The sequence below is a fragment of the Phacochoerus africanus genome, chromosome 15 (genome assembly GCF_016906955.1).
Source record: "Phacochoerus africanus isolate WHEZ1 chromosome 15, ROS_Pafr_v1, whole genome shotgun sequence".
NCBI classification, from domain to species: Eukaryota; Metazoa; Chordata; class Mammalia; order Artiodactyla; family Suidae; genus Phacochoerus; species Phacochoerus africanus.
This window is the reverse complement of record NC_062558.1, coordinates 137,105,203-137,124,232: the sequence shown is the minus strand read 5'-3', so window position 1 is coordinate 137,124,232 and position 19,030 is coordinate 137,105,203. Positions and strand designations below refer to the sequence as shown.

The 19,030-nt window shown below is 44.2% G+C and overlaps 1 protein-coding gene across 1 annotated transcript; it reads right to left on the bottom strand.

Annotated features, from left to right (window-relative positions):
- Window positions 1-840: 840 nt before the first annotated feature.
- Window positions 841-4,712, bottom strand: NPS (neuropeptide S). The gene is made up of 3 exons (XM_047762692.1): window positions 4,598-4,712; window positions 3,801-3,889; window positions 841-1,020 (listed from the first exon to the last, which is right to left on the bottom strand). Exons 1-3 carry the CDS (start codon window positions 4,710-4,712, stop codon window positions 841-843), a joined length of 384 nt encoding a protein of 127 aa, XP_047618648.1.
- Between the last annotated feature and the right edge of the window lie 14,318 nt (window positions 4,713-19,030).

Here is a 19,030-nt window from a genome sequence, read left to right as displayed (position 1 = left end):
TCGTGGTTCCTAGTCAGATTCGTTTCCACTGCGCCACGACAGGAACTCTGTGTTATCCTTTTTAAAAAGGAATGTCAGGACTTTCAAGGGAAGGGGTGCCTTTCCTGGAGGGGGTGGGAGTAGGACTTTAATCAGCAGTTTTGGGGAGCCGACCCCCAAAGACTCGCCCCATCCCTTTACCACTGCGGAGTCTCTGATGTCTTTATTGTTATTGGCAGTATGTCTGTGTTTTAAGATTAAAAAAAAAGGAAGACAAATTTCTGAGACAAAGCAGTCATCCATGTCGAAGTATATTTGATGGAAAAAGGTGGAGAGGGCTACGCATCCAGAGGGCTCTGGTAATATTTGTTTCTGGTATCAATTGATTGAGGAAAATACAGTTGTGTCATGGATCCTAACACTGGATAATTCCACAAGACTTTCTTAGAAACGGAAATAACACATCCCCAGAGCATTGGCTCTGCTAAGTCATTTCAGAAAACAGTAATTAAAAGAAAACATTCAGCATTATGATATCATAGGCAGGAAAAAAAATCAACTACTGTCATGATTGTAAAAATACTCATACGTTCTGGCCAATTTCAGATCAAAGCAAATGTATCCATAACTATCCAGAAAAGTTACTCACTGATCACATAAATATTTTATCCTCTTGCAGCAGAAGTTTGACACCAGTTTCCATTTTTTTTTAAACTTAATTTATTCTGTAGCAGCTGAGAAAAGATACTCAAGAACCGAGAGCATACCAATACTTAATGATAAAGATATAACTGGCTTTTAGCTCATTTGTCATACTATACGCAGTCTGAGCTTAATTCCCAGGGTCCTTTGCACACTTATTCACGGTTTTGCTCTTCGAAAGGAAGTTTTTTTCATCCCTGTACCCACGCCATTGCGGAAGGACCTCTTCAGAAGCGTCTTCTCCAAAACCAGCTTTAGCAAATCCAGTCCCTCTCTCCTGACCATCCTGGTTGGGCAGCTGTCCAGCAGGATGACAGAGTAATCAGATTTTCCAGACACCTGGCAGTCGAGGTGGGGAGGAGGGAGAGAATACAGCTTTAGGGTTGAAAGCTTATTTCAATAGTAACAATTTCCAAAATCTTATGGTAATAAATCCAATATATCCGATATTTAAAGGGGGATTTGCTGAAACACTTTTTTTTTTTTACATATACTTTATCAAAATACAAAATACTGTTTGTGGCTGTCTACCCTCTTGCCTAAATTTCCCACTACTTACGTGATTGCTGCTATTCAGTGTTTGTATCATACACCCTGCAGTTATCTTGTTGCTATTACTTTATAAAGACTCTTTCAAGTGGCACTAATTAGTCTTGGGAATAGTTTTTAAAATTCGCTAAGAAAAACAACCACCCATGATAACCAAGCGCCAGGTGACAGTTGGAGCCACTTTTCTTCTGGCGCTGTCCTGGGCCATTTGCCAAAGTTCTCCACAAGGATGTCTTTCGACTTGAATTTGAAAGTTGATGACTTGGTCTTCTGACTTTGTTTCAGTTCCTCATCAGGGACTCAAAGGTCTGGTTAATGTAGGAGCGTGTAGAGGAGGCTTAGTCGTGAAAGAAATAAATCTGGACTCTTTGAGCTCTAATTGACCCTTGAGAACCTGCAGTTCTACCCCATACTTTGTAGATGAAGACTCAGCCCCAGAGCAAAGGGGCGCAATGGATGGTCTTTGTACTACAGGCTTTATGTGCATCCTCTCATATTATCCCCTTGAGAACCTCTATGCCGTAGGTCCTATTATTTCTTCAGTTATCATTTCCTTTCAATGAAGAAATTAACTAAATAGCTTGGAGGTGAAGCAAAGGCATTTGAGAGGAGGCCTCTGACTCCAAGTCTGTGTTTTTCAGCAATATGAGAACTACAGGAAGAAAGGGGGCTGAACACTTTCGTTACCTCAAGAAACACACTCCAATGTCAAAAGTACATATTTCCTACACCAGGGCAGGAAAACAAGTTGGGTTTTGATTATGTTAGAGCTGAAATGGGACCAGAATGGGTAAAATGACCCCTGAGATTCTCCACTGACCACTGGGTGGCTCCCTAAATGTTCCAGCAGTCAGAGCTCCCAGGCAGACCATCCCCATTGGTCTCTGGGGGAAAAAGATGGACATTTGGGGGTTTGGAGTCTGAGAACAGTCAAAGAATTTCAGAAGTATTGGTCATGAGGAAACCCACCAAAAAATCATTGCACTCTGTGTTGCTCGCAGTGTGATATGAGGCCGTCAACTTTAAGTCCCCGGCGAGAAGGGGTCTGTGAGCCATTTCAGAAAAGGAAGCATTTCACTTCTTTCCAGAAATTCTCATGAGGCCACATTTATATTCCCAAAAAAAGTGCATTACTTCTAGTTATGAGACCTCTAAAACATCACTAAATATCCCTAAAAGGATACTGATGCACTTTGAGGATCCATGAAGGAAGCCCTGGTCAGGCAGACTCATTAACTGAATAATGTGGTGTGTTTGCCTGGTAGATAAGCTTTGTGAAGTTCACAACAAATGTTATAAAAGCCTATACATCCTTTGGCTGCATAATCATGCACCTTAAACCATCGAATTGGCACCCGTTGCTGTATGATGGGGTTATAATGAGAGCAACATGGTCACATGAAAAGAACAGAAACATGGAAAACGCAGTGAAGGAAGAAGGATTTCATTTACGGACAAGGAGATCCCAGAAGAACAAGAGAAGAACATTCTTAATTTAAGGGGTGGGAGGAACCTGCACACAAATGCCTCTTGTTTAACAGAAATGTCGTGAACAAACCTTCAGGGAAAGAATAGAAAGTAATTAGGAAGACGCTTGACAAAATATACCGATTTATGGATTGTGACTCATTTGCTTGATCAATGTGGTGTCTTATAGAATCAATGACTAAATTAGTGTAGAATGCTCATAGGCGTAAACAGGAAAAAAGAAGCTGAGTTAAGTAAACAAGAAATAGAAAAATGACAGATGCAAAGATTAGTGAGATGACTCAATATAAATAGCTAGATCATTATGTTTGGACATATATTTATGACTTAGGATTCCTGTGGCATCTCATTATCCTAAAAGTGGTTTCATAAATTACATTGATTTCAGTAATTACAGTATGCCAGGTTAAGTTTTAGAGAAGCAACGTTAAAGTATAAAATTCTATCGGTGACAAAAGATATTTTAAATGTTTAAACAAAGTATTGACATAACAACAACAGAACTATCCTGTTGAGATGGCATTAAAAATTCCAAAGAAAGACATTCAGTTTCTGAACAGTTCAAGGACTATAGTTAGGAATTCAATCAATAATCTTGAATACATATAAGACTTAATATTTTAGAGGCTATTTCATTGAAAGCAGCATATTATCTGTATCTGAAAAGTTACCATTTTTGTAAAGTCGAGAAATTTTCTGCTTTTGAAAAATAATCCCTTGTACTTTTAACAGCATTTCAATGGTAAAATGTTCACTTTGATTAGCAGCAGATGCTTGTGGAACCACTAACTTGTCGTTGAGCCAAACAATTCACATTTTACAATGAAATGAATATTTTCCTATGCAAAGGCCAATGCCTAAATAACGCAAAACAAATTCTAATAGAGTCTCTCTTACCTACTGTCACATAAATGTTTCTTTTTACCTACCTTTATGAGTCTGCTTATATTTTTTCATTGTTAAGTTCTAATAATAAGGGAAATTGCCTTTCTGTCACGTATTCCTAGAGATTATTTGGAACTTACATATTCTGCAATACCAGTCATCTAGTCAAGCATCAAACACAGGGGCAAAACTCTTACCTTAGGAGATGGAACAGGATAACACCACAACACATGCATCGTAGAAATCAACAGAGCGAGAATAAGACTGAACTTTAATGAGCTGCAGAGTAGGAAAAAAAATAGTATTATTTAGGCAAGTATCAATGAAAAGACATATACAAATTCAATATTTTCCTTTGTGGAAAAATGCAATCTTTTACCTAATCATTTTAGACTTCCTGAAATCTCTGTAGATGGGTGATTTTTATTGCCAAATGCCTTGCTCTTACTGCCTGCTCCTCTTTGGGTGATCCCTTTTATACTAGAAAAGTTCAGGAGTAAAAATATCATCATGTCTCATCACATGTGACTAATTGGTCTGGCCATGGCCTTTTTGTTCCTGTTACGTTGAAAAAGGACAGTAACATATAGGCACTGTCATCGAGCTTCCAGTGATTGACTTCATTTAAAGTTTGCCATTAAAAATGTCTTTCAGAAGCACTGTCTTTTAAATTGTGTCTTTGTGACACAGATGGCCAGAGGTCTCCGAAGGGACCCAAAGTTTGTTCAGCTCAGCGTTTAAACATTTAAGAAAGATGACATCATCTCCTTGAATATATAGATATCGCTTTTCAGAGAATAATACCAAAGGAATCCTTACAGAAACAAAGAGCATCTGCCCAAGCAATGTGAGCAACTTGAGTTTTCTACACTAGACTTCCTTCTTCTAGGACTTCTGGGGTTAAAGCAGGGAAGCAAATGTCACCACCCCCGCCTGCCCCTTTGTCATGAACCATGCAAATGAAGGAAGGGCACTATCTCTGCCCTCCGCCCACATGCATCCCCAAAGTCCCGGCCCAGAGTTCTGGGAGAGCCTGCCTGCTGTGGCCTCCTTTTTCTCTCCAGGACATGGAATTTCTCCAGGAAGCCTCCGCTGTCCTTGCACTGCATCGGGCTCCACATTAACAAGCAGACTCCGAAGCACTAAGTACCAACAGATGTTGCTGAGGCTTTACAAGGGGCGAAACACAAGGGAGGTGCCTTCGGCTTGGATGCCTAGTGTTTCTGAGACGCAGCCAACATTTGGTGAATACAAAGCAACGACGAAACCCTTGCCTTCTCGAGAGCAGCATGTTTTGGAGGGCAAAGCTGTCCCTGTGTCTGGGACAGGTGCTGCCCATTTGTCAGCGCTGCATGCTTTTCTTCTGAAAACCGCCCCTGTGTGGGATTCTCATGAAGCTGTCAATCACATCCACATACTTCGCGTTCCACAAGGAAGAGCAGGTGACCTGACTCTCAAGAGGAGCCAGACCACCGGAATGAGTGCCGTGTTGGGGGCTGGGGCATGCGATACGATGCCTTTGATCACAGTTCCTTGGGGGATGTTGTGTGAAGGCTGGGAGAGGAGCCTTAAGAACACCAAGGAGGGAGTTCCTATTGTTCAGTGGTAAGAACCCAACCAGTGTCCATGAGGACACGGGTTTGATCCATGGCCTCACTCAGTGGGTTAAGGATCCAGCAGTGCTGTGAGCTGTGGTGTAGGTCACAGGCGTGGCTCGGATCTGGCACTGCTGTGGCTGTGGCGTAGGCTGGCAGCTAAGCTCTGTTTTGACCCCTAGCCTGGGCACCTCCATATGCCGTGGGTATGGCCCTAAAAAGCAAAAACAAAAACACAAAAATCCCAAGGAATTTAACGTGCAAGCATACTTTTGGTCTTTCCTTCAACTCAGCTAAAATAAACACACAAGAACAAAGAAATGGGAGGGAAAATGACAGCAGCAGCATTTTGTTGAGTGATGAGCAATTGAGGAAGTAGATCTGAGAAAGGTGCCCATTAAAATGGTAGTTTAGCAACTGGAGATTCTTATGCTAAGTGAAGTGAAGTCAAAAAGAGAAAGACAAATACCATAGATATCACTTATGTGTAGAATCTAAAATGTGGCACAAATGAACCTATCTACAAAGCAGAAACAGAATCACAGACATGGAGAGCAGACTGATGGTTGCCAAGGGGGAGGGAGGAGGGAGTGGGATGGACTGGGAGTCTGGGGTTGGTAGGTACAAACCATGACATTTAGACTGGACAAGCAATGGGGTCCTACTGTATAGCACAGGGAACTATATCCAGTCTCCTGGGACAGACCACAGTGGAAGATAACATGAGAAATATATATATATATATATGCACACACACATTTATTTATGACTGTGTCACTTTGCTATACAGCAGAAATTGGCACCACATTGTAAATCAACTATACTTTAAAGAAAAAATTTGGGGGTCTTATTATGGCATATGGAGGTTCCCAGGCGAGGGGTCAAATAGGAGCGGTAGCTGCCGGCCTACACCACAACCACAGCAACACCAGATCGGAGCCGCATCTGCAATCTACACCACAGCCCACGGCAATACCGGATCCTTAACCCACTGAGCAAGGCCAGGGATCAAACCTGCATCCTCATAGATCCTAGTTGGGTTTGTTAATTGCTGAGCCACTAAGGGAACTCCTAAAATTTTTTTAAATAAATAAAATGGCACTTTGGTAACAGACCCTCAACAGACTGAACTGTTCATGGAACCAGTTACTTCTGGATGTGGTGAAAGTGGCACTGAAACAAGAGGATAGGCTGGAAGTTTGAGAATCAAGTCAAAAGGAGTTCCTGCTGTGGCGCAACAGGATAGGCAGAATCTCTGGAGCCCTGGGACACAGGTTTCATCCTCAGCCCAGCACAGTGGGTTAAGGATGCAGTGTTGGAGTTCCCGTCGTGGCGCAGTGGTTATCAAATCCGACTCAGAACCATGAGGTTGTGGGTTCGGGTTGTAGGTTCAATCTCTGGCTTTGCTCAGTGGGTTAAGGATCCCGTGTTGCCCTGAGCCAGGGTGTAGGTCACAGACGGGGCTCCGATTCTGCGTTGCTGTGGCTGTGGTGTAGGCTGGCAGCTACAGCTCCGATTAGACCCCTAGCCTGGGAACCTCCTTATGCCGCAGGAGCAGCCCCAGAAGAGCCAAAAAGACAAAAAAAAAAAAAAAAAACAAGTATGCAGTGTTGCCCCAGCTGCTGCATAGCTTGCACACACAGCTCAGCTCTGATCCCTGGCCTAGGAATTTCCATATGCCACAGACAACCAAAATTTAAAAAATAAAATTAAAATAAAAAGATCTCTTCAAAACTTATGGTCACCAAAGGGGAAAGGAGGGAGGGATAATTTAAGCATTTTGGATTAAGAGGAGTTCCCTTCATGGTTCAGTGGTTAATGAATCTGACTAGTATCCATAAGGACGCAGGTTCGATTCTTGGCCTCACTCAGTGGGTTGAGGATCCAGCGTCACCATGAGCAGTGGTGTAGGTCACCAACACAGCTTGGAGTTTCTGTAGTTGTGGTGCAGGCTGGCAGCTACAGTTCCGATTCAGCCCCTAGTCTGGGAACTTCCATATGCCGCTGGTGCAGTTCCAAAAAGATTAAAAAAAAATAAAAATAAAAAAGAGTCACTTCAATCCCACATTCCTTCCCCATGTCCAGGCAGCTTCTGCTTTGGCTGAGACCTTAGATATATTTTTAAAGGCGGGTGAAGCAGAGGCCTCCTGACTGGGAAATCAGGCCCAGGGGCGTTAGGGGTTAGACGCCCCTGAAAACAAAAGTTGAACAAGTATCTTGCTCAAGACTGAGCCCCCCAGCACACTGTTAGCCCTTTACCCCCAAGACAAGGAAGGGAAGACCCTTTGGGGTCCACCTTAACCTGTAAATGCCTGATGCCAGCTTTTTCTTTCCACCAGGATTTGATTGTGGCAAGAAGACAGAATGCCCATCACTGGGTACATGAAAATGTGTGGTGGATCCTTGGCATGTCGTGGAGGGGACAGTGGACAGGAGGAGTCAGGCGCCTCTAAAGGATTCTGCCCAACACTGGCTCCCCGGGTTTTTCCTGGGACAGACCAGCTCCATGGCGGCCGGGCCTGTCCTGTGAGGTCCGGGACGGATATGATGCAGTGAGAACCTACAGACACTCATTGCAGCACCTAAAGGGCAGGTGAGCGTTTGAGTCAGCCTTGGAATTTAATGGGCTTCTCATTGAAAGTTTACCCTCTTATTTGTCACCGTGTAACTGTCTTAGGGTCACCCAAGCCCTTTTCATATATTTCCTTATGACATCAGTGTGAAAGTCAGAGAGAGAAGAAGCAGATTCTCTTTGACTTTTGCTTTTCATTGGTCAGCCTTAAAGTGGAGAGTCATTTTCTGAATCACACCTTAGAAGTTCAGGCACGTCAAGTCAGACATGTTTTGGACTGAAAAGATCAATGGAGGCCTTTTCTTTTCTGCTTCCAGAGCTTTCTGTTACAACGCCAAGAAACTCTCCCCAAATACCAACTTTATTTCTACTGTGTTTGGCTTCTTACTAAAAGTAAACTCGGAAATATACTCAAATGATTTCAGAAAAACAAGTGACAAGTTGGAAAAGTTTATCAGCTCAACGCGATTTAGGGTTTGGGTGCCTTAAAAATAATTCTACAATTGATTCCATCATCCCTAATTATAACACCCGTTACAACTTGCGTCTTTCCACATATACGGAAAAATCAATTTAATTTCACTGCTTCTTAATTCCTACAAGTGGTATGTCCTCTGAAAGTATAATTCAAATGCAGAATGTGGCTAAGTGCATTTTCTAGGTTTATATTAGAGTAGGAGAAATAAAAGCTTGAGCAAAACTCAGGTTAATTTATTGAAATAAGTTATCTCTCTGGTTCCCGGTTGCTCTTTAAAAGCTGTGTTACAGTGTTCACACGGTGAGGCAGAACAGGCTCTGTGCTTAAAATCAAGGTTCCATGGAAATAAAAGGCAAAGAAACTCGAGAGGGGCAGGGGCACTATCAAGCGTGAAAGCCACTGTCCTTGTTCTGGGGCATTGATTTTCAGCGTGGGTGCTGTTGGCATCGGGGCCGGTGACTCTGGGGTGCTGGGCGCTGCCCTGTGTGTTTCTGCTGCAGCAACTTCCCTGGTTGCTACCCAGTAGCTCTGCCACCAGCTGGGACAACTGAAAATGTCTCTAAAACCGCCAAATGTCCCCTGGGGAGGGACGTTAACATCCCCTCCACGGAGACCCACTCTTTAGAGAGGAAGTCTCTCCTGTGGGACGTGGAGCGCTGGGTGGACATATATTTCACAGCCATGGCATCCCTGTTACCTGGCAGCATATTTTTCTCTCTTGGTGATGCATACAGCAGTGGCGTATCTTCTAATAGATGAAGTCTTGGATCCAATGAAAGAGTGCTTACTTTTAGAAACCACCAATGGCAGTATTTGAGATAAATGACATATGACGTATTAGCTTAAATAATGAGTAATAAAACATGCTCTTTTTTTCCCTCGGACCTATGTTCTTAGTTACAAGTTTTTACACATTCTATTTTTCTTACACTTTGGTTTTATTTTAACAATACTCTGAATTTGTTTTTGAGAAGGCAGAAGATATGTGAGACAATTTCATCCTATCACGAATGGCATTTTGTTTACTAAAGTCCATGAATCACTGATGTGCTATCTACAGTATACTAGTTATGACCCTGATGAACAGCAGCCTGAAATGGCCTTTTAAAGGAATCTCCATGAGAAGAGAAGATCCTGCTATAGAGCACCTTGTTCTGCCAGAGACCAGGCAGCCTCCTAAAAGCGTTTTCGGGAATGTTCTCTGCGGGAGCCAACACTTCATTTGTGAAGTCATCGGAGAATCAGTGAAGGCTCACTCTATGCCAAGAGCTCTGAGTTTCTGAGGATGCAGTGATAAAGAAACCCCACAAAGGTGTAAACCCTGGGGAAATGGGAACTGCAAGGTCAGGGCGGGTGGGGGCAGCACCCAGCAGAACTTGGCCTTGACTGCGAGGAAGGGCAGAGCAGCAGGTGCACCACTGGGCCAGGGAAGGAGCTCAAGGTCATGCGAGGGCCCAAAGGTGGCTCAATCTGGCCACTGCCAAGACCCGCCTGAGAGGGTCCAGGGGGCCCCATCATGCAGGGAGTATAGATCCTGAATTTGCTTCTGAAAGCAAAGGCTTTTGAGCAGGGGTGAGAACATCATCAGATCTGTGGTTTATTTATTTATTTATTTATTTTTTTTTTTAGGGCCGCCCTCGTGGCATATGGAAGTTCCCAGGGTAGGGGTGGATGGGAGCTGCAGCTACCAGACTACACCACAGCCGCAGCAACATGGGCTCCGAGCCACATCTGCAATCTACACCACAGCTCACAGCAACACCATATGCTTAACCCACTGCTTGAGGCTAGGGATCGAACCCCAGTCCTCATGGATACTAGCTGGGTTCATTACCGCTGAGCCATGACGGGAACTCCAGGTCTGTGTTTTAGAATGGTCTCGCCGCCAGGAGCAGAATGGGAGGGCCAGTGACGGGGCAGGGAGGCCCCTCCGCGGGCTGTGATGTAAGGGTCCAGAAAGAGGATGGGCAGTGCGCCAGGCTGTGCAGTGGAGCTGGAGAAAAACTGAGGCTTTTGGGAGACAGAAATTAACTGACAGTCCTAATTGGGTGTTGGGGCGATGAGACGATTCAGAGGGATCTCTTTCACCAGCTCATTGTAGCCACTCAAAAACACGGCACCTCCAAAAGGTCACCTCTGACCAAGCCTGAGCACGGCTGCCCACTTCCGCTCCCTCACTCCGCTTCTTCTTCTCGAGTCTCTAATGGCACAAGCTTCCGGTTCCTGCCACATCCTCACCCATCTTCACCCTCGGAGTTCCTCTGCTCCCTCATCGCCCAGCTCAGAGCCCCCAGTCCACCCTATTACAGTTGGGCCCCCAAAAGCACTTCTCTCCCACAACTGGCCAAACTCCAACTGTGAGTGAACCCAAGGGACCTCATCTCTCAGACTCACTCACGTTATGATCACAGAAAAAGCTTAAAATGATGTTTCCTGGTGTCATGTGAAAATTCCTGACCACACATCTCCAATGACCCCACCATTGCCCAATGAGCATGATGCTCCATGATGGTACGTAGATCCATCCTCTCCATATATAAAAGGGGGGTTCACAGAGTTCCCATCGTGGCTCAGGCGTAATGAAACCGACTCATATTATCCACGAGGATGCAGGTTCAATCCCTGGCCTTGCTCCGTGGGTTGAGGATCCCTCGTTGCTGTGGCTATGGCATAGGTTGGCAGCTACAGCTCCAATTCAACCCCTAGCTTGAGAACCTCCATATGCAACGGGTGCGGCCCTAAAAAGACAAAAAATAAAATAAAAGAGAGATTCACACCTTCTCTCCTCCAGCGCTCCCATGGGCTGTGACCCTCCCCCGCCCCAACACACAAATCTGAGCTGATGGCTTTGCCTCTTTGTTGAGAAAGAAGAGGCAAGAAGCTGAGACTCTTTCATGCTCTCGCCGCAAAACCCATCAACCCACTCATGTCCATGTCCACGTGCTGATTCCTGCCTTTTGCTGCCGTGGGTGGAAGTCCTTGCTCCTACTGGGGAGGAAAACCCCCTAATTTCTCCAGGACGTAATGCCCACAGTTATCTCCCCTGCATTCTCTCTCTCTCTCTCCCATAAGCTTACAAGCATGTGTGATCATTTGTACGAGAAAAAAAATCCGAATGTATTTAGAGCCCCCATGAGCTCTCCAGACCATTCTAAGCTGGTACCTCCACCAAGACCGTTTCTGTTAAGGTAACCAAAGATCTTAGCAAACGTGAGGTCCCCTCTCTGTTCTTATGTCACTTGACCCTTAGCCAGATTGGACCCATATTCTTGATACGCTTTCTCCTCCAGCCACCCGTGACATCACAACCTCCTGGTTTTTCCCTTCTTCTCTGACAGTTCCTTTGCCACCTGCTGCTAGCGTCACCTCCTCTGCTTCACCTCTGAATGTTCCCAGTGCTCAGCCGCCATCCTGGATCTCCTTCTCCTCTCTCTACACAATCTCTCTAAAGAACCTCATAGAGTCTTGAGGCTTGCCCTTGACTCCCCAGGTTTTCTCTCCTTCTCTGACACCCCTAGAGTACCATATGCATATAGCCAATGTACTTGACACAGCCTCCACTTGTCTTCTGAAAGTTATTTCTGGTTTTCTCCATCTCTGTTAATAATGATTATGATCCCTCCATTGCTCAAGCCAAAAATTCTTGGCAAGTACTATTTGCATTTAGTGCCCAAAGCCCAGAGTTCGTCCCACCCCAAGACATACTGGCCTGTCCACAATGCCAACCACGCCGCACCATGGAGAAACTCAGCCCATCTCCCAGACTCGTGTGCCCTCTCTTGCCAACCACACTGGCCTTCTCACTCTCCTCGAACCTGGCATGCAGTTCTCTACCTGGGATTTAATTCCCTCTGACTTTGCATGTTTGGCCCCACTTGTATAGATCTTAGTCTAAATATCACTTCCTCACAAGGCCTTCCCTGAGCCCCCAGTTCCCCCCAGGGAACCATGACCATGGGATACCTTTGTTTGTTTATGCTCTTCTGCCTTAGTAAACACACAAAGTACAGTAAGGATTCAATAATTGCTTGTCAAATGAACAAACACATAATGAATCAAAGAAATCAAGAGAATGAGTGCCTTCTAAGTAGCAAATGGCTGGTGGCAAAGTTTTGTTTTAGGAGAAGAGTGAAGTGTTTGGTTTTATTCTAGAGGGAAAATGTGTTTACTCAACCAAGAATTTTTGAGCTTCTGTGGCCACATCCTATTGTATCAATCATGGGGGGCAGAGCTGGGGGGAAATACAGACTATGAAGAGTTAGGGTTGTCTTCTTCCCTCCTTTTCTGCCTGGTGTTCCACTGGTCACCTGTCCCCACACCCTCTTCCAGCCATGATGGGGGAGGGGCGAGGCATGTGCCATGTTGATGGGGCTGCCGGTCACCTTGGGCAAGATGGGCATGCAACAAGGCAGGACAATCACTGTCCCAGGTTACACACTTTCTCCAGCAAAGGGAAGGTGCTAGGAGCAGCACCATAGACACCCAGGGTGCCTGGGTTCCTGCCTTTGGGAATTGGCAACAGGTGTCCGAGAGTTTTGAGGTCATCTAGGGCAACAACAGGATGGTTGACCAGAGGTTGCAGCGCAAAGTGTCATGGCCAGGTGGCACCAGGAGGGGCTGACGGATGAAGTGTGGCAATGGGCTTGAAGGGTAAAGAGGGCATGAAGATGCTGAAGGAGCAGAAGTGAAGAGGAGGCAGGGGAGGAGGTCAGGAGACAAGGTCACGGGGGAAAACTGGAGCTCCCTGGCTGGTCGGTGTGGGGACCCTGGAGAAACCAAGTGGAGAAAACATCTGGAAGCTGAGAAGGAGGAGGTGGGATGATGGATGGCTCTCTCCTTTTCCTCTTCTCCACGCTCTCTCGGAGGAGGAGGAGGAGGAGACTAGACTAAGGTGGCCTGGGGGAGAAAGGACAGTGCGTACCAGGCACTGAGCTGAGCATTTCTTGTGCTCTGTCTCCTTCCCTCCTCACCACAGCCTCGCGAGGCACGGGTTGTTCCAGAGTCCTCCTTAACAGATGTGGACCCAGAGACACCATGTGGGCTCCGGTTTAGACAGCCTGAGTCACTCTCACGATGTTCCAGCCAGGGCGTGACCTGGGAAGGTTAGGGTCTGCAAAGAGATGACCATCCGCTCCCCTCCTTCATCCTTCAGAGGCTGTTTCCCAGGTGACCTGAGCATCGTAAAGAGGAGAGCAGATGCCCTCACAGTGGGACTAGGGCAGAGGAGCACAACCCTGGTGGAACGTAGCCTGGGACCCCCAGCTTAAAACCTTTGAGTGGAAATAAACCCTCAGACCCTCAGGGGCTGCCAAGGGGAGAAGCAAGCTGCTAGTTCTGCTGAGTGCACGTTCTTCCCGGTAGGCAGCCCTCCAGGACGCAGTAATTGCCGTAAATCCTCTCTCGCAGGATAAACCTGGGGAATATCTTCTTACTTTTAACCTCTCTCCTCATCCTTCTCCCCACCTCTCCCCCAAGGTCTGGCCATCACAGCACACTCCACAATCTAGTTTTTACGAGCACCATGGTCATTTTCCAACTATGTACTCATTTAAACTTTATGGTCTTTTATGAGGGTTGTATTCATGGACAAATAAATACAAGGCACTTGAAACTTTATCTCCTGGAAGCTTTTGCTGTGGCCTACAAAATGATCCTGAGGTCCCGGCTAAACCAACTTCACGTCGTTGTCTCTGCAAGAGAGAGCTTTCTGAACTTCTGATGCCCAAACAGGGTGAAGATAAACTTCGAATTCACTGATACTCTTGTCATTTTGTGGGTATTTTTTTTTACCATTTTGAAAATTAATTTATGTAGAATTCTGAAGCTAACAATGAATATTATGCACATATAATTTTCCTGCAAAATGGAACATTAACTTGATTATAAATATGACACCCACACTACATGCCTTTTGAACTTGGGGTGGATGGTGAATGGCCCACGTGCCACAGCTGTTGCATTGCCACAGTGCATATTTAAGCTAGTTATTTGCATACAGTTACCTGTGAACCTTCCAAAGGCATCCATCTAATATTTTAGCCATACAATTAGTATCAGACGCTATAATTCCCTCCAGAGCAAATGAAAGGTTTCAAAGCCCAATGAAATCATCTCGTTTGTTTTAAATATGTGTGTCATTTCTCCTGCTCTTGACAGATATTTCATTGAGACACATGAATACAGGTCAGATGCCAGCCAGAAGGAAAAATGAAATCCCTGAGAGATGTGGGTGAAGGGGAGCAAGGAAGAGAGAGCACAGGAAGTCTCAGGCATGGAGCTGCTTCATGGGAAGGGCTAACCAAGCTGGGCAGCAAAGCCAGAGTGTGGTCACTCCACCCAGGACAGGAGGAGGGCCCTAGCCCCATGGGCAGGACGAGATCCTTGTCTCCATTCCCTGAGTATTCCATCTTCTAGCTGAGGATCTGTCGCTGTGATCTGCAGGTTCTGCAGTCTCTCTCCCCTGAAAGAAGCTGGAAGGAACCTGAAGGTGGGACTTCAAGCTCAAAGGGGAACAAGGCGACTCACGGAGAGGTTGTCTCTGGGGCTCGAGTCTGAAAAGCACTAACAGTAGCGTGTGTTCCATCTCGCTGTTGGACACCGCGTTTATTTTCTTCAAATGTACTTTGAGGCACTTGATCCTTAAAACAGCTTTGTAAATTTAGGAATGCTTATTTTTACTCTACAAATGGGGCGGCTGAGGCACAGAGGTAAATGAGCAATCATCAGTGCCTTTCTATTTTCTCCATCTGGTGATTTCTTCTCACTCCAAGATTCATGCCAGGATTATTGGGGTAAAGAGGGGTGAGGAAGGTGCCTGGAACTATGTGAAACTTGCCACTTAAAGGCGGCTCCGTTGCCAATAGGGCCTCTTTCATTTTAAACAGCTGCCTTCAGGTTAACCAGGAGTGTTGGGGTAAGGACCCCCAACCCTGGAATTTTTCCTGCTGCCTCCTGCTCAGAGCATCTGGGGAAGATGGGATCCACCTTGTGGCAGTTGCAGGGATTCCTCTGCATGGGGTGGTCCTTCCTGGAGTGGGGGTGTCTTACAAACATCTGAGACTGGTCTGACTCTTCTGCCAGCCTATCCTGACCTCCCCACCTGCCCTGACTTGCACAATCCACAGCCTCATGAAGGGCCCCCGCCCTTCCAGTACCCTGACCCCTTCCCGCTGGGACCATGGCATCCTACTTTCTGCTGCTCTGAACGTCCTCCATGAAGATCAGTAGGAACTTCTGAATCCTTCCCCCTCCATGTGGGGACCTGGCTCCTTCTTTTTCACCTTTTTCTGTCTCAGAAATTTGCAGTAGTTCCCTTTTTTGAGCTTCATTTTTTAAGGTGCTTCTTTTTATTGAGAACAGTTTATTTACAATATGGTAAAAGTTTCAGGTGCACAACACAATGATTCAAAATATTTATAGATTTTATTCCATTTTAACTAATTATAAACTATTGGCTATATTCCCTGTGCTGTACCATCTATCTTTGTAGCCCATCTATTTTATACATGGTATTTGCACCTTTTAGTTTATACCTCTTCAATTCCTAACCTATCCTGCCCTCCTCACCCGCCGGTAACCACTAGTGTGTTCTCTATGTCTGTGGGTCTATTTCTTTTTGTTATATTCCTTCCTTTCCTTTCCTTTTTATTTTTTTTATTTTTTGTCTTTTGAGGGCCACACCTGTGGCATATGGAGATTCCCAGGCTAGGAGTCTAATTGGAGCTGTAGCCACTGGCCTATGCCACAGCCACAGCAACACGGGATCTGAGCCGCATCTGCAACCTACACCACAGCTCACAGCAACGATGGATCCCTAACCCACTGAGGGAGGCCAGGGATCAAACCTGTGTCCTCACGGATGCTAGTCAGGTTTGTTTCTGCTGCGCCATGATGGGAACTCCTGCTTTACTTTTTAGATTCCACATGTAAGTGAAAAGATAGACTATTGTCTTTCTACATCTAACTTACCTCACTGAGCATAATGCCCCCTGGGTTCATCCATATTGTTGCAAATGGTAGAATTCCATTTGTTTTCATAGTTGGTTAGTATTCCATTACACACACACACACACACACACACACACACACCCCATATCTTCTTCACCCATTCATCTGTTGATAGATGTGTATGTTGCTTCCACAGCATGGCTTTGTAAATAATGCTGCTGTGAACATTGGGGTGCATGTATCTTTCCAAATCAGTGTTTTCATTTCCCTCAGATACATACTCAGGAATGGAATGGCTGGATCAAATGGTAGTTCTATTTTGAGTCTTTTGAGGCATTTCCATATTGTCTTCCTTAGCGGCTGCCCAAATTTACATTCCCACCAACAGTGCACAAGTGTTCTCTTTTCTCTATCCTCACCAATATTTGTTATTTGTGGTCTTTTTGAGGGGAGCCATTCTGACAGGTATAACGTGATATCTCACTGTGGTTGTGATTTGTATTTCTCTGAAGATGAAAAATGAATAGCATCTTTTCATATGCCTGTTGGCCATCTGTATATTTTCTTTGGAAAAAAAATTTATTCAGGTCTTCGGTCCACTTTTTTTTTTTTTTGGTCTTTTTTAGAGCTGCACCCATGGCACATGGATGTTCCCAGGCTAGGTGTCAAATTGGACCCGAAGCCGATGACCAGCCAAAGCCACAGCAATGCCAGATCTTTAACCCACTGAGCAAGGCCAGGGATCGAACCTGCATCCTCATGGATACTAGTTGGATTTATTTCCGCTGAACCATGACAGGAACTCCATGGTATCCATTCTTATAAGAAAATGTTCTTATTTCATTCTTTTATGTATAGCTGTCCAGTTTTCCAGCACCTATTATTGAAGAGATTGTATTTTCCCCATTTTATTTTATTGCCTTCTTTGTCATGGATTAATTGACCATAAGTGCATGGGTTTCTTCCTGGGCTCTCTGTTCTGTTCTACTGATCCACATGTGTGTGTTTTGTGCCAATCAGCATAGTCCGAAGTAAGGGAGCATGATACTCGTATCTCTGTTCTTCTTTCTCAAGACTGCTTTGGCTATTTGAGGGTCCTTGTGTTTCCATACAAATTTTAGAATTATTTGTTCTAGTTCTGTGAAAAATGCCATTGCTATTTCAATAGGAATTGCTTTGAATCTGTAGCTTGCCTTGAGTAGTATTGTCATTTTCACAATATTAATTCTTCCAATTCATGAACACAGTATACCTTCCCATCTGTTTGTGTCACCTGCGATTTCTTTCAACAATGACTTATGGTTTTCTGAATATAGATCCTTTACCTCCTTAGTTGGAGTTATTCCTAGATATTTTATTCTTTTTGATGAGATGGTAAATGGGATTGTTTTCTTAACTTCTCTTTCTGAGAGTTTGTTGTTCATGTGTAGAAATGCAACAGTTTTATGTATTAATTTTGTGTCCTAAAATTTACCAAATTCATTGCTGAGCTCTCGTAGTTTTCGGTGGCATCTTTAGGATTTTCCACGTATAGTATCATGCCATCTGCAAACAGTGACGGTTTTACTTCTTCCTATTCTATTTAGATGTCTTTTATTTCTTTTACTTGTCTGAGTGCTGTGGCTAGGACTCCCAAAATTACTTGAATAAAAGTGATGAGAGTGGTCATCCTGTCTTGCTCCTGATGTTAGAGGAAATTATTTCAGCTTTTCACTGTTGAGTATGAAGTTAGCTATGGATTTGTCATATATGGCCTTTATTATGTTGAGGTATGTCCCCTCTTGACCTACTTTGTGGAGAGGTTTTATCATAAATGGATGTTGAATTCTGTCCAAAAAAGTGTTTCTGCATCTACGATTTTTATTCTCCAATCTGATAATGTGGTGTATCACATTGGTTGGAGTTTTGTGGATCTTGGACCATCCTTGTATCTCTGGAATAAATTGCACTTGATTATGGTGCATGATCCTTTTAATGTGCTGCCGAATTTGGTTTGCTAATATGTGGTTGAAGATTTTGCACCTGTATTCATCAGTGATATTGGCCTGTAGTTTTGTTTTTATGTGCTATCATTGTCTGGCTTTGGTATCAGAATGATATTGGCGCAACAGAAATAGCTTACAACAGTTCCTTCACCTACAATTTTTTGGAATAGTTTGAGATGGATAGATGTTAACGGTGCTCTAAATGTTCAGTAAAATTTAACTGTGAAGCCGTCTGGTTCTGGACTTTTGTTTTGGGAGAGTTTTTTTTAAAATTACTGGTTTAATTTCATTATTGTTAATTGGACGGTTCATATTTTCTATTTATTCCTGGTTCCATCTTGGGAGATTGTACATTTCTAGGAATGTGTCCATTTCTTCTAGGCTGTCCATTTTCTTGGCGATAGTTGTTCATAGTATTCTCTAATGTCCTTTGTCTCTCTGTGCTGTCAGTTATAACTTCTGTTTCATTTCTGATTTTATTGATTTGGGTACTCTTTCTTTTTTTCCTGATGAATCTGGCTAAAGGTTTACCAATTTTTCTTATCTTTTTAAATAACTGGCTCTTAGTTTCATCTATCTTTTCTATTGTTTTTTTCCCCCTCAGTCCCTCATTTATTTCTGCTCTGATTTTATAATTTCTTTCCACTAAATCTGAGCTTTTTGTGTTATTCTTTTTCTAGTTCCTTTATGTGTAGGGTTAGGTTGTTTATTTGAGGTTTTGCTTGTTTCCTGGGATAGGCTTGCATCACTATAAACTTCCCTCTTAGAATTAGTTTTGCTGTGTTCCATGGATTTTGGATCATTGTGTTTTTGTTTTTATTTGTCTCTAGAACTTTAAAATTTTCCTCTT